The sequence below is a fragment of the Acytostelium subglobosum genome, assembly GCF_000787575.1.
Source record: "Acytostelium subglobosum LB1 DNA, scaffold: scaffold11, whole genome shotgun sequence".
NCBI lineage: Eukaryota > Evosea > Eumycetozoa > Acytosteliales > Acytosteliaceae > Acytostelium > Acytostelium subglobosum.
The window spans coordinates 567,293-582,337 of record NW_012236522.1 but is presented as its reverse complement, the minus strand read 5'-3'; the positions used below and the strand labels follow the sequence as shown (position 1 = coordinate 582,337).

The window sequence follows — 15,045 nt, the reverse complement described above, 5'->3', positions numbered from 1 at the left end:
TTCATTTAGTGAGCCACCTAGCAATCCATGGTTCCTTCCTGCCCATTCTTTGATCAAGGTCTAGAACCATGATCAATCACACATGCAACAGATATTTTTATTAAATGAAACGACTTAATGTGACCTGACTGTTGCCCCCTATTTGGGAAAATGGTGATGTGAGTGGTATCGATGATCATGGGACGGGGGTCAACAGTTCCCAATTCCACCGACATCCTTAAACCATGCCTTACACGTGACTTAAACATCCTCACTCTATCCTTGGCACTGATCATCATTTTGGGAACCCATAGCAATCCATCCAACACTTTATTCAGTGCCATCTAACTCCTCAACAATGTAATTTATGGCCTTTATCCAACAGCCATCTTCAAAAAGTGGCTTCCAGAACACTGAGTACTCATTATTGATCTTATGTTTAATGATTAATAATATATGACCAAACATTCAATCAAATTAATCAATCAAACAATTAATCAATCAAATAATACACAGAATAATTAAAGAATTATTTCTTTCTTTATAATTCCAATATACTAATATTTATATATATATATATATAATAATATAATAATAATGGATACTTTAGAACAATCACCAATTAATCAATGGAAGGATATAGCATCTATTGGTGGATGCGTACATGAGAGTTACTTGGCAGAGAGTTGCCGAGATGAGAGTTGGCAAGAGGTCGCTGCCAAGTCTTCAATATTTTTTGCCCAGGTCAGGGAAGACCCTCTACTGGACCAACAGGTCCTCGACAGATACTTTGGCTCCGATGCCAAGATCAACATGGCCATGATATCAAGTGGCGGTGACACCGCAGCCTACATCCTTAAGGACCCCAGACTGAAGAAGTTGGACCTGGTCGACATCTCGACGCCCCAACTATCTCTCACACGTCTAAAGATCGAGTTGCTGAAGGAGACCACCCAGCGCCGTCTGGAGTTGCTGGGCCACGCCCCGCTGGACCCTGCCGAACGACGCCAAGCCGTGGAGCTGATCTTGTCCCGATTACCGGGGGTAACCATTTCCGACTTTGAAGGGAATGACCTCGGCGCCGGCATCGACCGGACGGGACGCTATGAACAGCTCTTCCACGCGCTCAAGGTTCGTCTGGCGGACGTGTCCAGCTCGGTCGAAGCGCTCTTTGCACTGACCTCCATCCACGAGCAGGTGCGTCACATCTCGTCCGACACCGAGTTTGGTCGCGAGCTTGACGCAGCCTTTGACGAGATCTTGCACGTCGACAACTACTTTGCAGTGTTTGGCGAGCGCGCCACTTCCAACAAGGGTCGCGACTTCTCCAAGCGCTTCCTTCAGAAGCTGCGTAACTTCCTCTCCAATCATCTCGCGTCTAGCTCGCCATTCGTCTCGCAGATTCTGCGGGCGGACTTTTACCGTGGCAAGTACTACGATTGGTACAACAACCCCCAGCTCGTCGACGGTCCTTCGGCCGAGCTCGGCTTCCACAAGCAGGGAATGGAGGAGTATCTGCTCAAGGCGCGCGACCTCGACGTCGTCCACCTGTCCAACATCACCGATTGGTTCACCCCCGAGGAGAACCTGCGCGTCCTACGTCTTGCCTACCAAGCACTCAAGCCCAATGGTGTAGTATTCGTTCGTCAGATCAACACTCACTTTGATCTCAACGCAGTACACATTGGATTCGTCTGGGATCAAGCCACCTCTGAAGAATTGATCCGTAACGACAGGAGTTTCTTCTACAAGATAGCTGCTGTTGGAAGAAAGGTTGTTGAGCCATCTCCATAATTCACTAATCTTCTCTCGCGCAAAGTCCATATATATACATTACCATTATTGGATTAAACATGTTGTACCTATATTCATTCCCTCCCCATGTATATCTATATCTCTATCTCTATCTCTCACTTCATTTCCCATGAGTCTAGACTTTGAATYCCAACTTCAAGAAACCAAAGGGGGTACCCTTTGCAATTATTTGAAAAGTTGACTCTTTGGCTTGCAACAACTTCGCTGAGGTCATTCATTGTGATTCACAAGTCCCTGCTTGACTTGTAATACTACTACTACACCTTTGTTATAACATAGATAGGATAGGATGGAGGATTATGAAGAACTTAGAACTATTGGTAAAGGTAGCTTTGGAAAGGCTGTTCTGGTTAGACGACGATCAGATGGTTTGCTATTAGTACTCAAACAGATAAATATAATGGAGATGGCACCTCGTGAGAGGAATGATGCTATGAATGAAGTACAAGTGTTATCAATGTTAGAGTATGTATAACCAACATTCAATCATTCATTTAATCATTCAATCAATCTAATGTATGATTCAATGTTTCAAAGCCATGAGAATATCATTGCATATCATGATAGCTTCTTGGTTAATGGTACATTATACATTGGAATGGAGTATGCCAATGCAGGTGATATACATCAAGAGATAAAGAAGCGTACCATTCAAAAGAGTTACTTCACTGAAGATCAGATATGGACATGGTTCACTCAGATCTGTCTTGCTGTTCAATACATGAATAGCAAGAATATACTACATCGTGATCTTGTAAGTATCATTCATTGATTGATTGATTGATTGATTGATTGATTGATTGATTGATTGATGGAGTTGGACTCACTCATTCATTCAATCAATCAATGACAACGACACAACAGAAAACACAGAACATCTTCCTTTCAAACATTGATAATCGATCAGTTGTCAAGGTTGGAGACATGGGAATTGCAAAGATATTGAATAGTGATACATCATTCGCGAGGACTGTCATTGGTACACCTTATTATCTGTCGCCAGAGATATGTGAGGATAGACCTTACGATCACAAGTCGGACATTTGGTCATTGGGCTGTGTACTTTATGAGTTGGCAACATTGAAGCATGCATTCAATGCTGGCAGTCTGCCGGCACTGGTTCTAAAGATACTCAAGGGAAACTATCCACCCATTCCAACCATGTACTCGAGCGACATGCGATCACTCATTTCATTCATGTTGCGCACTGATCCAAAGCAGCGACCATCTGTGGACAACATTCTCTCACTTCCATTCATTCAAACCTATGTACAAATTGCACGAGCTGCTTCGGACTCTTCAGTGGCCAATCTGAAGCAATCATCCCCATCGACATCAACAACATCTGCAGCGCCATCACCTTCACCATCAAGGCCACAGACAAAGTATGTTTGAACTCAATCATGTATGACCATCACTCACTCACTCTCTATCTCAATTTAGCATTCCAATGGCAATGTCCAAAGCTAAGCCAACACCATCAATCACTCCAAAGTCACCAGCAATAACAACATCACCAATCAATAGTGTCAGAAGTAATGTAGCCACGAGACCTAGACAAACACCAACTGCATCACCAATCGCATCCAAACAGACGCCAGTCAGGCAACAGACATCAGCGACGACTCCAACGAGGCCTGTAACAGCATCATCGTCGTCATCATCAACACCTAGATCAACGCCAACTACAACACCAATGTCAACACCAAAGTCAACACCAACCAAGCCTGCAGTAGTGACCAAGACAACCACGACAACAACCTCTACGATAACGAGCAAGACAGCAATAACACCAAAACCAGCAGAATCCAAAAGAGCACCAATCACTCAGTCAACTCAATCCCCAACTACTCCAACAGCTAAACCAACACCAATACCAACACCAACAGCTCCATTATATACACCTCCAACCCGACCTACTGTATCTATTCCCAGCACATCAAAGACCAAACCTTTGTCATCATCTGGAAGTGTGAGCAGGACGAGTACTTCCTCGTCCTCCTCATCTCGACTGTCAATTCCGACCTCATCTACATCCACTTCCACAACCGCCACTTCGTCATCATCCACGCGAAGTGGTAGACTGTCCACACCATCGTTGACAAAATCATCATCCCTCTCTTCAAWTTAGCAAACCTTTGGTTCCATCATCATCATCAGAAAGAACAAGCACACAGCCATCAAGTAGAGTAACACCCTCTGTTGCACCACCCTCTGGACGGTCGACTCCGTCTGGACGAGTTACTCCATCTGGACGCACTACTCCATCTGGACGATCGACACCCTCTGGAAGATTGTCATCATCATCAACAAGGGTGTCTACCTCCACATCGACAGTTACCAAGCCACCACAATCGACTACATCTACCACCTCTACTTCGACATCGACATCGACATCGACATACACTAGACCTGCTGTACCTGAGATATCATTGACAAAGCGATCAAACAGACAGGTTGACCTCAAACAACAGGAGGCATTGTACAAACAGAAGATGGACTCTGTAAAGTCAACATTGAATCTGACAAAGAAGGCAGACATCCCTCCAATAGCAAAGACAACAGATGATGGACCAGCCACTGAGCAACCAATCATGGAGACTGGTGTCGACGTGTCAACAACAATGACGAGTAGTATTAGCACTGATGACAGCTTCTCCACACACTCCACTGAATTGGAAAGCTGCAGTAGTCTTGAGAGCAGTGGAATCATGGATACACCTACCAACCAAGAAACAGAGCGTTGCTATGAAACACAAACAACATCAACAACCACAACAACAGAGGATATGTTGGAAAGCAACAACACCAACAACGCCAACAATAACAACAACAATGAAGAGTCAGATGAGAAAAAGAGCCAACTTCGCAACAAGAAGTTACACACAAGGGCCGTTGCACTGAGACAGTGAGTACCAATCCATTCCTGCTGTATAGGGGCCAGCACTGACTAACATCACATAATCAAGCTTCTGCAATAGTATATTCGGAGAGGAAACGTTCAACATGGTCTACGGAGTCTTGAAAGACGTCTGTCTGAATAGTGATGGAGCCGATTCAATACTGGCAGGCGGCGGCGAAGCAAATGGAGATGATGACGACCAAGGAGTACAAAAGCAATTGGAGGAACTGTTGGGCGACAAGATATACTATCTCAAGTATCTCCAGCAACTGTTGTACTGCGAGAGTCAACTTTCACAATAAGTCACTCCTTCCAGGATTTGTCCAAAGTAAAGTATATGATCGACTGACGGACGATGTAACATGCGTCCCTCAACGCATTTGCTTGATTGGTCCTTTATTACGCGTTTATCATCGCTCCGTATCATCCAAGGATTACTTAACTTAACTTGATTGGTTTGTTTGGTTGGTTGTTGTTTGCTGTTTGTTGTTTGTTAGCTCTCATAAGGTCTCCTGATTGATGGAGGTGCAACGATAACGGATCCACTGTAACTGTTGTCTGGTCTAACTGAATTGTTGCCGTTTCTGTTGTTGCTGTTGCTGTTACTTGATGTATATCTTGACTCGTTAAACTTATCTTCGCCAGGTTTGCTGTTACTGCCATTGCTATCGTCTCTTCTGTATTGTTGTGATCTGTCATCATCTCCTGACGGTCTCTCTAGTGATCTTGGAGGCTGTTGAGTGTCCCTGTTCGTACTGGTTCCAATAACACCTTGTCCAAATCTATCTGTTTGTCTGTCGGCTGGTCTGTCGGCTGGTCTAACTTCATTGCTCACTGCACTTCCATAAGGTAGTCCGTATCTGTCCAAAGGTCTGTCCAACAAAGGTGGTCTGTATTCTGCTCCACCGTATGGTGGTGGTGGTGGTGGTGGTGCTTGTTGTCTGTATCTGTCGTAAGTTCCATATGCATACTGTTGGGGTCGAACATTGTCTCGATTGCCGTACGGCGAGTAGCGAACGCCGCCCGGGTTCGAACCACCAGCACTAGTGTCATGTGGCTTTGAAGATGCCGAGTAGTCTGTTCTGATCTTCTTTCCGTCCAACACGAGGTCCTGACACGCGTTCTTGGCCTTGACGGCATCTTCGAGATTGGTAAAGTATACGAATGCATAGCACTTTGATCGATTTGTCTTCCTGTCCATGATAAGATGCACATTGTCAAGACTTCCATACTTCATAAACTCATTCTGTATCATGTACTTGTCTGTCGTGTGACTCAGACCGAATAGTCCAAGCACTTTATTTGGTGGTGCAGTCTGTAAATGTACAAGAAAAGATGTATCAGTTCTATGTGTCACTCGTCTTTCTTGTCGTCATTGACTTACATTGGCCAATTGGTTTGGTCTGTCGGTTGGTTGTGCGTCGTATACAGGGTGGCTTGGGTATTGGCCGTATGGTGATGGATAGCTCATCATTTGGTTCATTAGTCTGGATGGATGAGTTGGAGGATAGAGTGATGATGTTGATGGTGTTGACATTGTTGATGGCGCCGGTGCGCTACCCTCACTGTGAAGACTATGATAATCCATTTATATATATTTGAAGTATATCTGTATAATAGTATATATCTATTCTTCTGACAAGTTATGTTACCTTGTGTGTTGCTTGTCAGAGTGCACATGAGGGAGCAGTTTCCAACGAGATCTTTGAAAAATTCGATTTAATTTAATTACGAACCTTGAGTCCTAATGATGATCAAATATCTCATTATTATTTGTTTGATAATTATTACATTCATTGATTGATGTTACTAACTCTACATGTTCCAGGCGTTTATTGATTGTTGAGTGTGTGGTGGTGTATATGTGATGTATGTGCTGTGTTCTGTTGTTGCATGTTGATGATGGACTTGACATGACAGTGACCCTGTCATATGATGGTCCCCTTGTTGGTTGGTCACTTCACTTCACTTCACTTGATGGAGGGAGGGGAAGGGTTTGATGATGTACACTCGGTGATACTTCTTGCGCTGGTAAACTAGTGATGTACTCTCTCTCTTTATGAAGAGATCTTTCCAGCGATGGTGTTGTTCAACGAACCGATATGAGTGGCCCACTTGTGAATGGAGCGATACTTCCAGTAGCTTGACGACTTTGCAGAGTCCAGCTCCAGTTGTTGGTTGACCTGATCGATGGAGCCACGAATCTTGTTGTCCAAAATCAATGTCACAAGCAAAGCCTCCACCTCGTTGGAAGGGATGTTCAACTCCTTCGAGATAAATGGTATTCTGATCCTTGTGTATGGCTCCAACAACTTGAGCAACACCTGTGTACGAATGTTCTTCAACAGGTCCTCAATGTACATTCTGATGAATGGGTCATCCATGATGGTCTTTCTGTTGTCTATTGATTATGTTGATGTTTGTTAGTCAGTGATCAATCATCAATGTTGTGTGACATTATCATACCTCTGAGGATCTTCTCGAATGCATAGATGTCATTGCGCTCGTAGGCACTGACGAGGTTGGTCATAGCAAGGATGTCTGGATCATTCTTGTATGGCTTGGCCTCTGTAGAGTCGAATGGATTGATGGAGGACAGCATCAGCATTGTTGCCAGAACCAGGTACTTGAGACACTGGATACGTCTTGGGCTTCCAGCCTCATCATAGTTCTTGAATGCCTCAAAGAAGTCAGAGTGAGCCTTCTCCCATTCCTTCTCTGCCATATGCATCTTGCCACCGCACTCTCTAATGATACCCATGATTCTTGGATGTGGAATAGCACTTTTAATCTATTGGAAGTGATTGATTGATGGATTGGATGTTAGTGTATGGTTGAGTAATGACGACGATGATGATTATGATATCGTTACCTCCAATGCCTTCTTATATAAATCCTTCAACTTCTTGTTGTTCTTGGTCGCAGTGTACATTTGAATCTCAAGGGCATAGATGTCCACAAGTTGGCTTCCCTTCTTCTGGTCATCTGATCCATCCTCCAACTGACAAGACTTGTGCAACTCTCTAAGAATCTTTGCCAAACGTGCATACTCCTCCTTCTCAAACAATAGTTTGGAGAGCTTTAGGTTGGTCCTGAACCAAACTCTCTGTGTATATATATATGATCAATCATTGTCAGTCAATCTGGTCAATCCAATGTTTGATTACAATTACACATACCTCATTCTTGGCCTCAAGCAGACACTTGAGTGTTAGGTCATAGACCTGTTGAACGAGATCAAGCTCAATGCTTGCACCAGTTGGCACGAGATCAAGGATTGAGTTGATACCCTTCTCACTATAATTGCTAGTGACAGCGGACTTGGTGTATGATAGGAACTGTCTGTAGCTCTCAATCATCTTGTCGAACTTTCCAATTCTAAAGTTAAGCTTGGTAATCTTCTTTAGTGCTTTGAATCCCCTGTTATGTGTATATAATGTTTATGTGAGCAATATGATCATTCAATCAATCAATCAAATGAATGAATGAATGAATGAATGTACAATACATACCATTCACCTTTCTCTCCCTTCTCTAACTCGATAACCTTCTCGTATGATTCTATTGCCTCTGAGATGTCATCATCGATGAGACCCTTTGAGTTGTAGTATTGATTCTCAATCTCGACACCCTCCTCCTCCTCATCGTTGTTGTCATCAGCCTGTTCATCATCGTCATCAAAGTACTCATCATCGTCAAAGTTCATATCCTCATCGTCAGACATCTTGTATGTGTTTAGTATGTATGTATTATGAATAATACGTAAATATATAATATATATGGATGGATAGTGAAGTTAGATAGATAGTTGATCAAGATAGATTATGATGATGAACAGACTTTGAAGGCACTTTGTGAGTTATTGAACACACCAAGAAATTAATGTGAAAAATTTTGTGTTTTATTCATTTTGCCTCATTTTGACTCTTATGGTATCTTCACTTTCAATCCAAGCGTCATTAGTTTGTTATTACATACATGTATGTTTGACAGTATTGTAATGTTTGTTGTTGTTGTTGTTGTTTGATTATTTATAAGTTGTCCTAAGATATATATATATGAATGAATAATCCTTATCTATTGATATATATATATTATTTGAACATCACATAAACAACATAATTATCTTTGTGTGTTTCGCTCGTTTCCCACACTAATAAACAAGACAACGAATCATGAAGTTGTGTTCACAATTTAAAACACTTATAATACATATAGAGATATAGATAAAGATATATAGAATGAACTTTGCACATAACTCTGCTATGAAGGCTCCAACGCCACCTGATAAGGGAAGCTTCCCTTTGGATCATGACCAAGAATGTTTACAGCCAATGAACTCATATATAAAGTGTCTGGCTGATAACAAGAATCAGTCTAGAATGTGCATGGAGTTGTCAAAGCTCTATTTGCAATGTAGAATGGACAGGTGAGTGTTGTTGAATAGATTGATATCATGATGTGACACACAACATACACAGGACACTTACATTCAATCATTCAATCAATCACAACAGAGGACTAATGGCAAAGGAGGACATTGACAGTTTTGGATACAATGAACTTCAAAAGTCAAAGGTAGTGGAGCCTCCACAAAACCCAAGAGAGCCAATTATTGCTGGTCTACGAAGACCAAACAAAGACAGATAAGTTGGTGGACCGATCATATTCCTTCTTCCATCATTATAACTATTTCTCATGGCTAGCCAACCTGTCTTGCCGACCAACCAACCAACTCAATCAAGTCCGTCTCACATTCGCACCAATAAAATCAATCAACCAAGCTCATTCATTACCATTACCTCATTCATTTGAGAAACCCGACGACAACAAGTTGACGTGGAACTACACACCTGTGTGAGAGGCCATCAATTGATTGGTTGTTGTGGTGTATTACAAATACAAAGGCAACCATTGGATCTGTAGAGTTGATGATAGGAGTGTCGCATGTTCATGACGAGATCACTTTGCGAGGTCGAAAGATCAGAGGGTTGAGTTCACACGTTGCACCCTTGAAGAAGCCTGCAATGACGAGTGATCGAGACCCACTCACACACAGCCCACCAATGTTTGATTTCTTTTGTTAATGCTGGGATGGTGGATGATGGGCAATCAGATATCTTTATTCGAAACACAAACAACAAAGTAATCGATTAGTGATTTAAATGATTTTTTTTATGTTGTTCCAGAGTGGAGAACAACAACATGAGGTGAAGGTCTTTCAAAACATTCGTCGGCTGTTCAATCTTTGATGGGCAAGACCTCAGACTCGGGTGGGCAGTGTGATGTGATGGGGATGATGATTAAAGTTTGTTGTTGATTCTTGATTAGTTGTTGGTTCTATGTAATCGAGTGGGCCAGTCAGACCAGAATGAGTGAATGTGAGGCGGTCCTCTCTCACCTCATCCATTGACTGTCACTCAACCAACACCATTCACTTTACAAGCCATCACCAAGCTCTACACATAAGTTATCTATCTCTTTACCTTTACCTCCAAGTCAGTAGTAATCACTTTACTTTCCTCTTCGAGATTTAATTATAATAATTATTATATATACCTTTATTATCTTCATACATACCTTCGAGATAATTTGTTATATATCAATCCTTATCAATTAATTCTTCATACTCCACATATATCAACTTACTACCAACTACCCTAATATATTTATAAACTTATTTAACACTTTCCCCTTTATACAACAACAACATACAACATAATGAACACTCAACAAAGAGCTATGGAGGGTGATTTGACCCGTTTGAAGGCCATCGCCCGTAAGGAGTCTGATGCCGTCGGCCGTGCTGGTATCTCTGACACTTTGAAGCAGTACAACGAGCTGTTCCAGGGAAATGAGGACAAGTCCATCGAAGCCCGTAAGAACAACTACACCAGCATGGTCAACCAGTTCTACGATCTGGCCACCGACTTTTACGAGTTTGGCTGGGGTCAGTCCTTCCACTTTGCCACCCGTCACAAGTTCGAGAGCTTCGAGGCCTCGATTGCCCGTCACGAGATGTACCTTGCTCATCAGCTCGGTCTGTTCCCAGGCATGCGTGTGCTCGATGTCGGCTGCGGTGTCGGTGGTCCAATGAGAACCATTGCCCGTTTCTCCGGTGCCCACGTCGTCGGTCTCAACAACAACGAGTACCAGATCCAGCGTGGAAAGCGTCTGAACGAGGCTGCCGGTCTCGCCCCACTCTGCTCCTTCATCAAGGCCGACTTCATGAAGGTCCCCCAGGAGGACGCCACCTACGACGCCATCTACCAGGTTGAGGCCACCTGCCACGCCCCCAACAAGGTCGACTGCTACAAGGAGATCTTCCGTCTGTTGAAGCCCGGCGCACTCTTTGGAGGCTACGAGTGGATCGTCACCAACAAGTACGACAAGAACAACGAGGAGCACAAGAAGATCAAGCGTGAGATTGAGCTCGGCAACGGTCTCCCAGAGCTGGAGCAGCCAGCTGCCATCGTCGCCGCCCTCAAGGAGGCTGGTTTTGAGGTGATCACCGCCACCGATCTCGCCGAGACCTCTGACCTTCCATGGTACCTGCCATTGTCCGGTTCGTTCTCGATCACTGGTTTCCTGCACACCGCCGTCGGTCGTTACCTCACCGGTAAGCTGTGCCAGTTGCTCGAGGTCGTCAAGATTGCCCCAGGTGGTGCCTACGACGTCAACGTCTGGCTCCAGGGTGCTGCCATCTACCTCGTCGAGGGAGGTCGCAAGGAGATCTTCTCGCCAATGCTCTTTGTCTTGGCCAGAAAGCCCGAGACTGCCAAATAAATCAAGTAGTGCATGTCTTCATTGTTGCTCTTTCCTTTCACCTTGTTAATAATAATCAAAGTCATTGGTCCGTTGTCTATCTATTTTATTGCCTCTCATTATATCTATTCTTATCATTCAGTCTTGTTTGTATGTCTACTTCACTTGTCTCTGCCATCTGGATTCACATACAAGGAATTATTAATAATTATTAATGAAGATGTCATCTTACCTGTTCAAGTTTGTGTGAGTCATTCACTCATATATAATCATTAGTTCATTCACTGACTCATTCACCTTTATTCAAACATATATATACACTATCTCTTCCTTATACATTAAAGTATATTACACTTATCAAACAATCAATCTGAATATGACTATCCAATTTAGTTATCTTGCTCAAATGGCAATTTGGTAAGGTTAATGTCCCAAAGTTATAAATAATTATTAATTACTCTAAATATGGTTAATAATATAGGAGTGTTGCTTTGTTGTTCACTGGTGTAGTAGGATTACCTATTATAGCCTACCTAGCTCAAGAGAAGTTTATTTATTTCCCAGACAGAAGATACTTCCTTGAACCAAAGAGCTGGGGCTTCAATGACAACAACTTTAAAGAGTTGATGTTACAAACCAAGGATGGTCTTACTATACACTGTTGGTTCATCAAACAAAAGAACTCAAAGGGTGTACCAACTATATTATATTGCCATGGCAATGGTGGAAGTAAGTACACAGAGTCTACATCATCATCATCATCATCATCTTCTACAATATTAATTCAGAATGATCATCTACTTTAGATATGAGTTATGGACTACCAACCTATTGGAGATTGAGTAATCAAGTAGGTTGTAATTTATTCGTTCTATCATATAGAGGATATGGAAAGAGTGATGGTTCACCAATGGAGAGTGGTATCAAGAAAGATATTGATGCTTGTATTGAGTACTTGATGTCTGACGAAAGTATTGATCCTGAGAAGTTAGTTATATATGGTTTGTCATTGGGAGGTGCGGTAGCAATAAACACGTCAATGAGATATCCAGACAAGGTAAGTACAATCATTCAACATCTCAAGCTCCACATTTCTTATTCATTCATTCATTATTATTATAATATAGATCAAGGCAAACATATTTGTAAATACATTCTTGTCCATACCTGATATGATGGATAATATTATGGGGTCATTGGTTCTACTCAAGCCATTGATAAAGAACAAATGGATGAGTAAGAACTCAATTAGATCAATTACAACTCCAATACTATTCTTATCAGGACGAGAGGATACAGTTGTACCACCTCAGCATATGGACAAGTTGGAGGAGCTGGCAATCAACTCATCTCAGAAGGAAATTATTAGATTTGAGAAATATGGTCACAATGATACAGAGAACAATGCTGGATATTCCAAACATATCAAAGAATTCCTTATCAAGGTGTTTGGAGAGTGGTCTCCTCAGTAGTTATATCTTATCAGATATAATATCATTTTGAGTTCAACATACAAGTTCAGCTTCCCCTAGGAATTGGCACTTTAGTCAACACATTGAACTACCGATTAAATTATTATTTATTGATTTTAAATATTTTACAATTATATTATATTCTTAGACCCCAAAACTACTCTTTGTGTATTCTAGATCATTGTAAAGGGTTACAAAGCGAGTTGCCGCAAAGACTTTGAAAGGACACTGACTCTGGAGTCTTCTGAAGTGGGGTTGGATGGGACTTATCCATCAAAACACTACCCAAATGCAAAAAATCCTCAAGTTTTGCGTTCTTGGGATGCTGGGCGATCACTAAACTCGGAGTAGTGCATCTTCACAGTCCATCAGATTCTATAAATATCAAACTAAACTTATAAGACATTCATCATACTAATAATAATCATAAGAATAAGAAATAATAATCATAATCAATTATAATAATAATAATCCTTTTCATTTTAAAACAATCTAATAATATTAATAATACAATGTACCGCACTTTTATACCCATTCTATTAATTGGAATTACAATGGCTATGACTACTATGGCAGCCACTAGTTATCCAATTATATCATCAATTACACCAATTTATACTGATGGTGGTGTTGTTACATTTCATGGTTACTTTGGACCATCACCAATAACACTCAATCCAACCAGTCAACATGTTAACATCAATGATATTGAATGTAGTATGACATCGATCAGCTCTGAGATGATCACCTGTTCAATTGGTAATCTGACCAAAGGATATGCCAAACTCAAAGTTACAATTGACACCAACACCTATTTCTCAAACAATACTCTGGCCATATGTATGTATATTCGATCAATCAATCCATTAAATTAATAATATTCTAACATTTACAATATTATAGATAATTCCCCCCTACTGAGTAATAACTGTGGATATCAGGATGCTTGTTCTTCTCATGGACAATGTGTGAATGGAAGATGCCAATGTGATAGATATTGGGGTGGAGTACACTGTGAAGTCCATACAGCAACTGGAGCATTGATCAATAATGTTGATACTACACCAAAGACAACATTCCAATCTGCTGATTCACACTTCTTGCCCAATGTCATTGACATCTTTGCCATCCAAGAGTTGGATATTGATCAACGTGTTGTCAAGTCTGTCCCAACTACTGCTTGGACCATGTCCCAACCAACCAACGATAAAGTCAACAACATCACATCTAGATTGTATACTCTGGCCAAGGTGGATGCCCAACCAACTCTCATTATCACAGTGTTGGTCCAAGATCTTCTGTTCCCAGACTCGAACAACTCAACAATCATGATCACCACTGATGTTGTGATGAATGTTTCAATCCAAGGATGGACATATCAATCAAACATGAACACTTTGAGGGTTGTTCTCTTCAAGAATGCCTCGACGACAACTGTTACCACTGGTCCAAACTGTGGAAGAGTGTTCCTCTTTGGTTGGGACTCAATCGACAACAACATGCAATACTTTAGAGATACTGATTATGATCAGTTGTTTGCCACCTTCCCAACGTTTGGTCTTTCTGATGGTTTGCCAACATTCACCAGGAACGAGCTGATCAGTTCATCGACCAACCAGTCACTGTTTGGTATCAACTTGCCACAATGTCAACAATGCAGTGTCAGTCCATCGTTCTCAGTGTTGGACAGTCCAGACTCTAGAAACAATCGTCTACAGTATGGTTGTGAAGGTAATGGAACCAAGGGTGATAGCCGCATAGGTGTCTCTGGTATCGTTGCCATTGCAGTTGTATGTGGTGCTGTATTATTGGCAATCATCATAACAATCATTGTATTGGTTGTTAGAAGAGTTAGAAGATCAAGAAGAGAGGAGTCTGGTAATAAGATGGGTCCACTATAACAACATCATAATCATCATAAATATATACTTTACACATTACATTATTCAATAAATAGAATCAATTAATAATATTATCTCTATGAACAAGACCTTGTTGTGTTTACACTAATGTAATGAATGTATGTCCAAGGACAAGTTGCCAAAAGACATCACTATTACTTACTTGTACAAGTACAATTAATAGTTGTAACTCTTCAGACAATGTTGTATT

At 41.6% G+C, this 15,045-nt stretch overlaps 8 protein-coding genes across 8 annotated transcripts; 6 read left to right on the top strand and 2 right to left on the bottom strand.

Annotated features, from left to right (window-relative positions):
- Window positions 1-576: 576 nt before the first annotated feature.
- Window positions 577-1,773, top strand: SAMD00019534_061070 (hypothetical protein; the record flags this gene model as incomplete). Its single annotated transcript, XM_012898705.1, has 1 exon — window positions 577-1,773. One exon carries the CDS (start codon window positions 577-579, stop codon window positions 1,771-1,773), a length of 1,197 nt encoding a protein of 398 aa, XP_012754159.1.
- A 310-nt stretch (window positions 1,774-2,083) lies between these two features.
- SAMD00019534_061060 (hypothetical protein) lies at window positions 2,084-4,998 on the top strand (the record flags this gene model as incomplete). The annotated part of the gene is made up of 6 exons (XM_012898704.1): window positions 2,084-2,259; window positions 2,332-2,548; window positions 2,659-3,179; window positions 3,238-3,779; window positions 3,955-4,702; window positions 4,764-4,998. The coding sequence occupies 6 exons, from the start codon at window positions 2,084-2,086 to the stop codon at window positions 4,996-4,998; spliced, it is 2,439 nt and encodes an 812-aa protein (XP_012754158.1).
- A 191-nt stretch (window positions 4,999-5,189) lies between these two features.
- On the bottom strand, window positions 5,190-6,284 carry SAMD00019534_061050 (hypothetical protein; the record flags this gene model as incomplete). Its single annotated transcript, XM_012898703.1, has 2 exons — window positions 5,190-6,011; window positions 6,081-6,284. The coding sequence occupies 2 exons, from the start codon at window positions 6,282-6,284 to the stop codon at window positions 5,190-5,192; spliced, it is 1,026 nt and encodes a 341-aa protein (XP_012754157.1).
- Window positions 6,285-6,753: 469 nt separating this feature from the next.
- Window positions 6,754-8,420, bottom strand: SAMD00019534_061040 (hypothetical protein; the record flags this gene model as incomplete). The annotated part of the gene is made up of 5 exons (XM_012898702.1): window positions 6,754-7,097; window positions 7,163-7,487; window positions 7,569-7,802; window positions 7,876-8,116; window positions 8,209-8,420. 5 exons carry the CDS (start codon window positions 8,418-8,420, stop codon window positions 6,754-6,756), a joined length of 1,356 nt encoding a protein of 451 aa, XP_012754156.1.
- A 517-nt stretch (window positions 8,421-8,937) lies between these two features.
- SAMD00019534_061030 (hypothetical protein) lies at window positions 8,938-9,346 on the top strand (the record flags this gene model as incomplete). Its single annotated transcript, XM_012898701.1, has 2 exons — window positions 8,938-9,125; window positions 9,214-9,346. The coding sequence occupies 2 exons, from the start codon at window positions 8,938-8,940 to the stop codon at window positions 9,344-9,346; spliced, it is 321 nt and encodes a 106-aa protein (XP_012754155.1).
- A 1,071-nt stretch (window positions 9,347-10,417) lies between these two features.
- On the top strand, window positions 10,418-11,482 carry SAMD00019534_061020 (hypothetical protein; the record flags this gene model as incomplete). Its single annotated transcript, XM_012898700.1, has 1 exon — window positions 10,418-11,482. The coding sequence occupies one exon, from the start codon at window positions 10,418-10,420 to the stop codon at window positions 11,480-11,482; it is 1,065 nt and encodes a 354-aa protein (XP_012754154.1).
- A 455-nt stretch (window positions 11,483-11,937) lies between these two features.
- On the top strand, window positions 11,938-12,927 carry SAMD00019534_061010 (hypothetical protein; the record flags this gene model as incomplete). Its single annotated transcript, XM_012898699.1, has 3 exons — window positions 11,938-12,190; window positions 12,268-12,518; window positions 12,589-12,927. Coding segments are annotated over 3 exons (843 nt in total), but the record flags the coding sequence as incomplete, so codon positions are not given.
- Window positions 12,928-13,652: 725 nt separating this feature from the next.
- Window positions 13,653-14,834, top strand: SAMD00019534_061000 (hypothetical protein; the record flags this gene model as incomplete). The annotated part of the gene is made up of 2 exons (XM_012898698.1): window positions 13,653-13,773; window positions 13,837-14,834. 2 exons carry the CDS (start codon window positions 13,653-13,655, stop codon window positions 14,832-14,834), a joined length of 1,119 nt encoding a protein of 372 aa, XP_012754152.1.
- Between the last annotated feature and the right edge of the window lie 211 nt (window positions 14,835-15,045).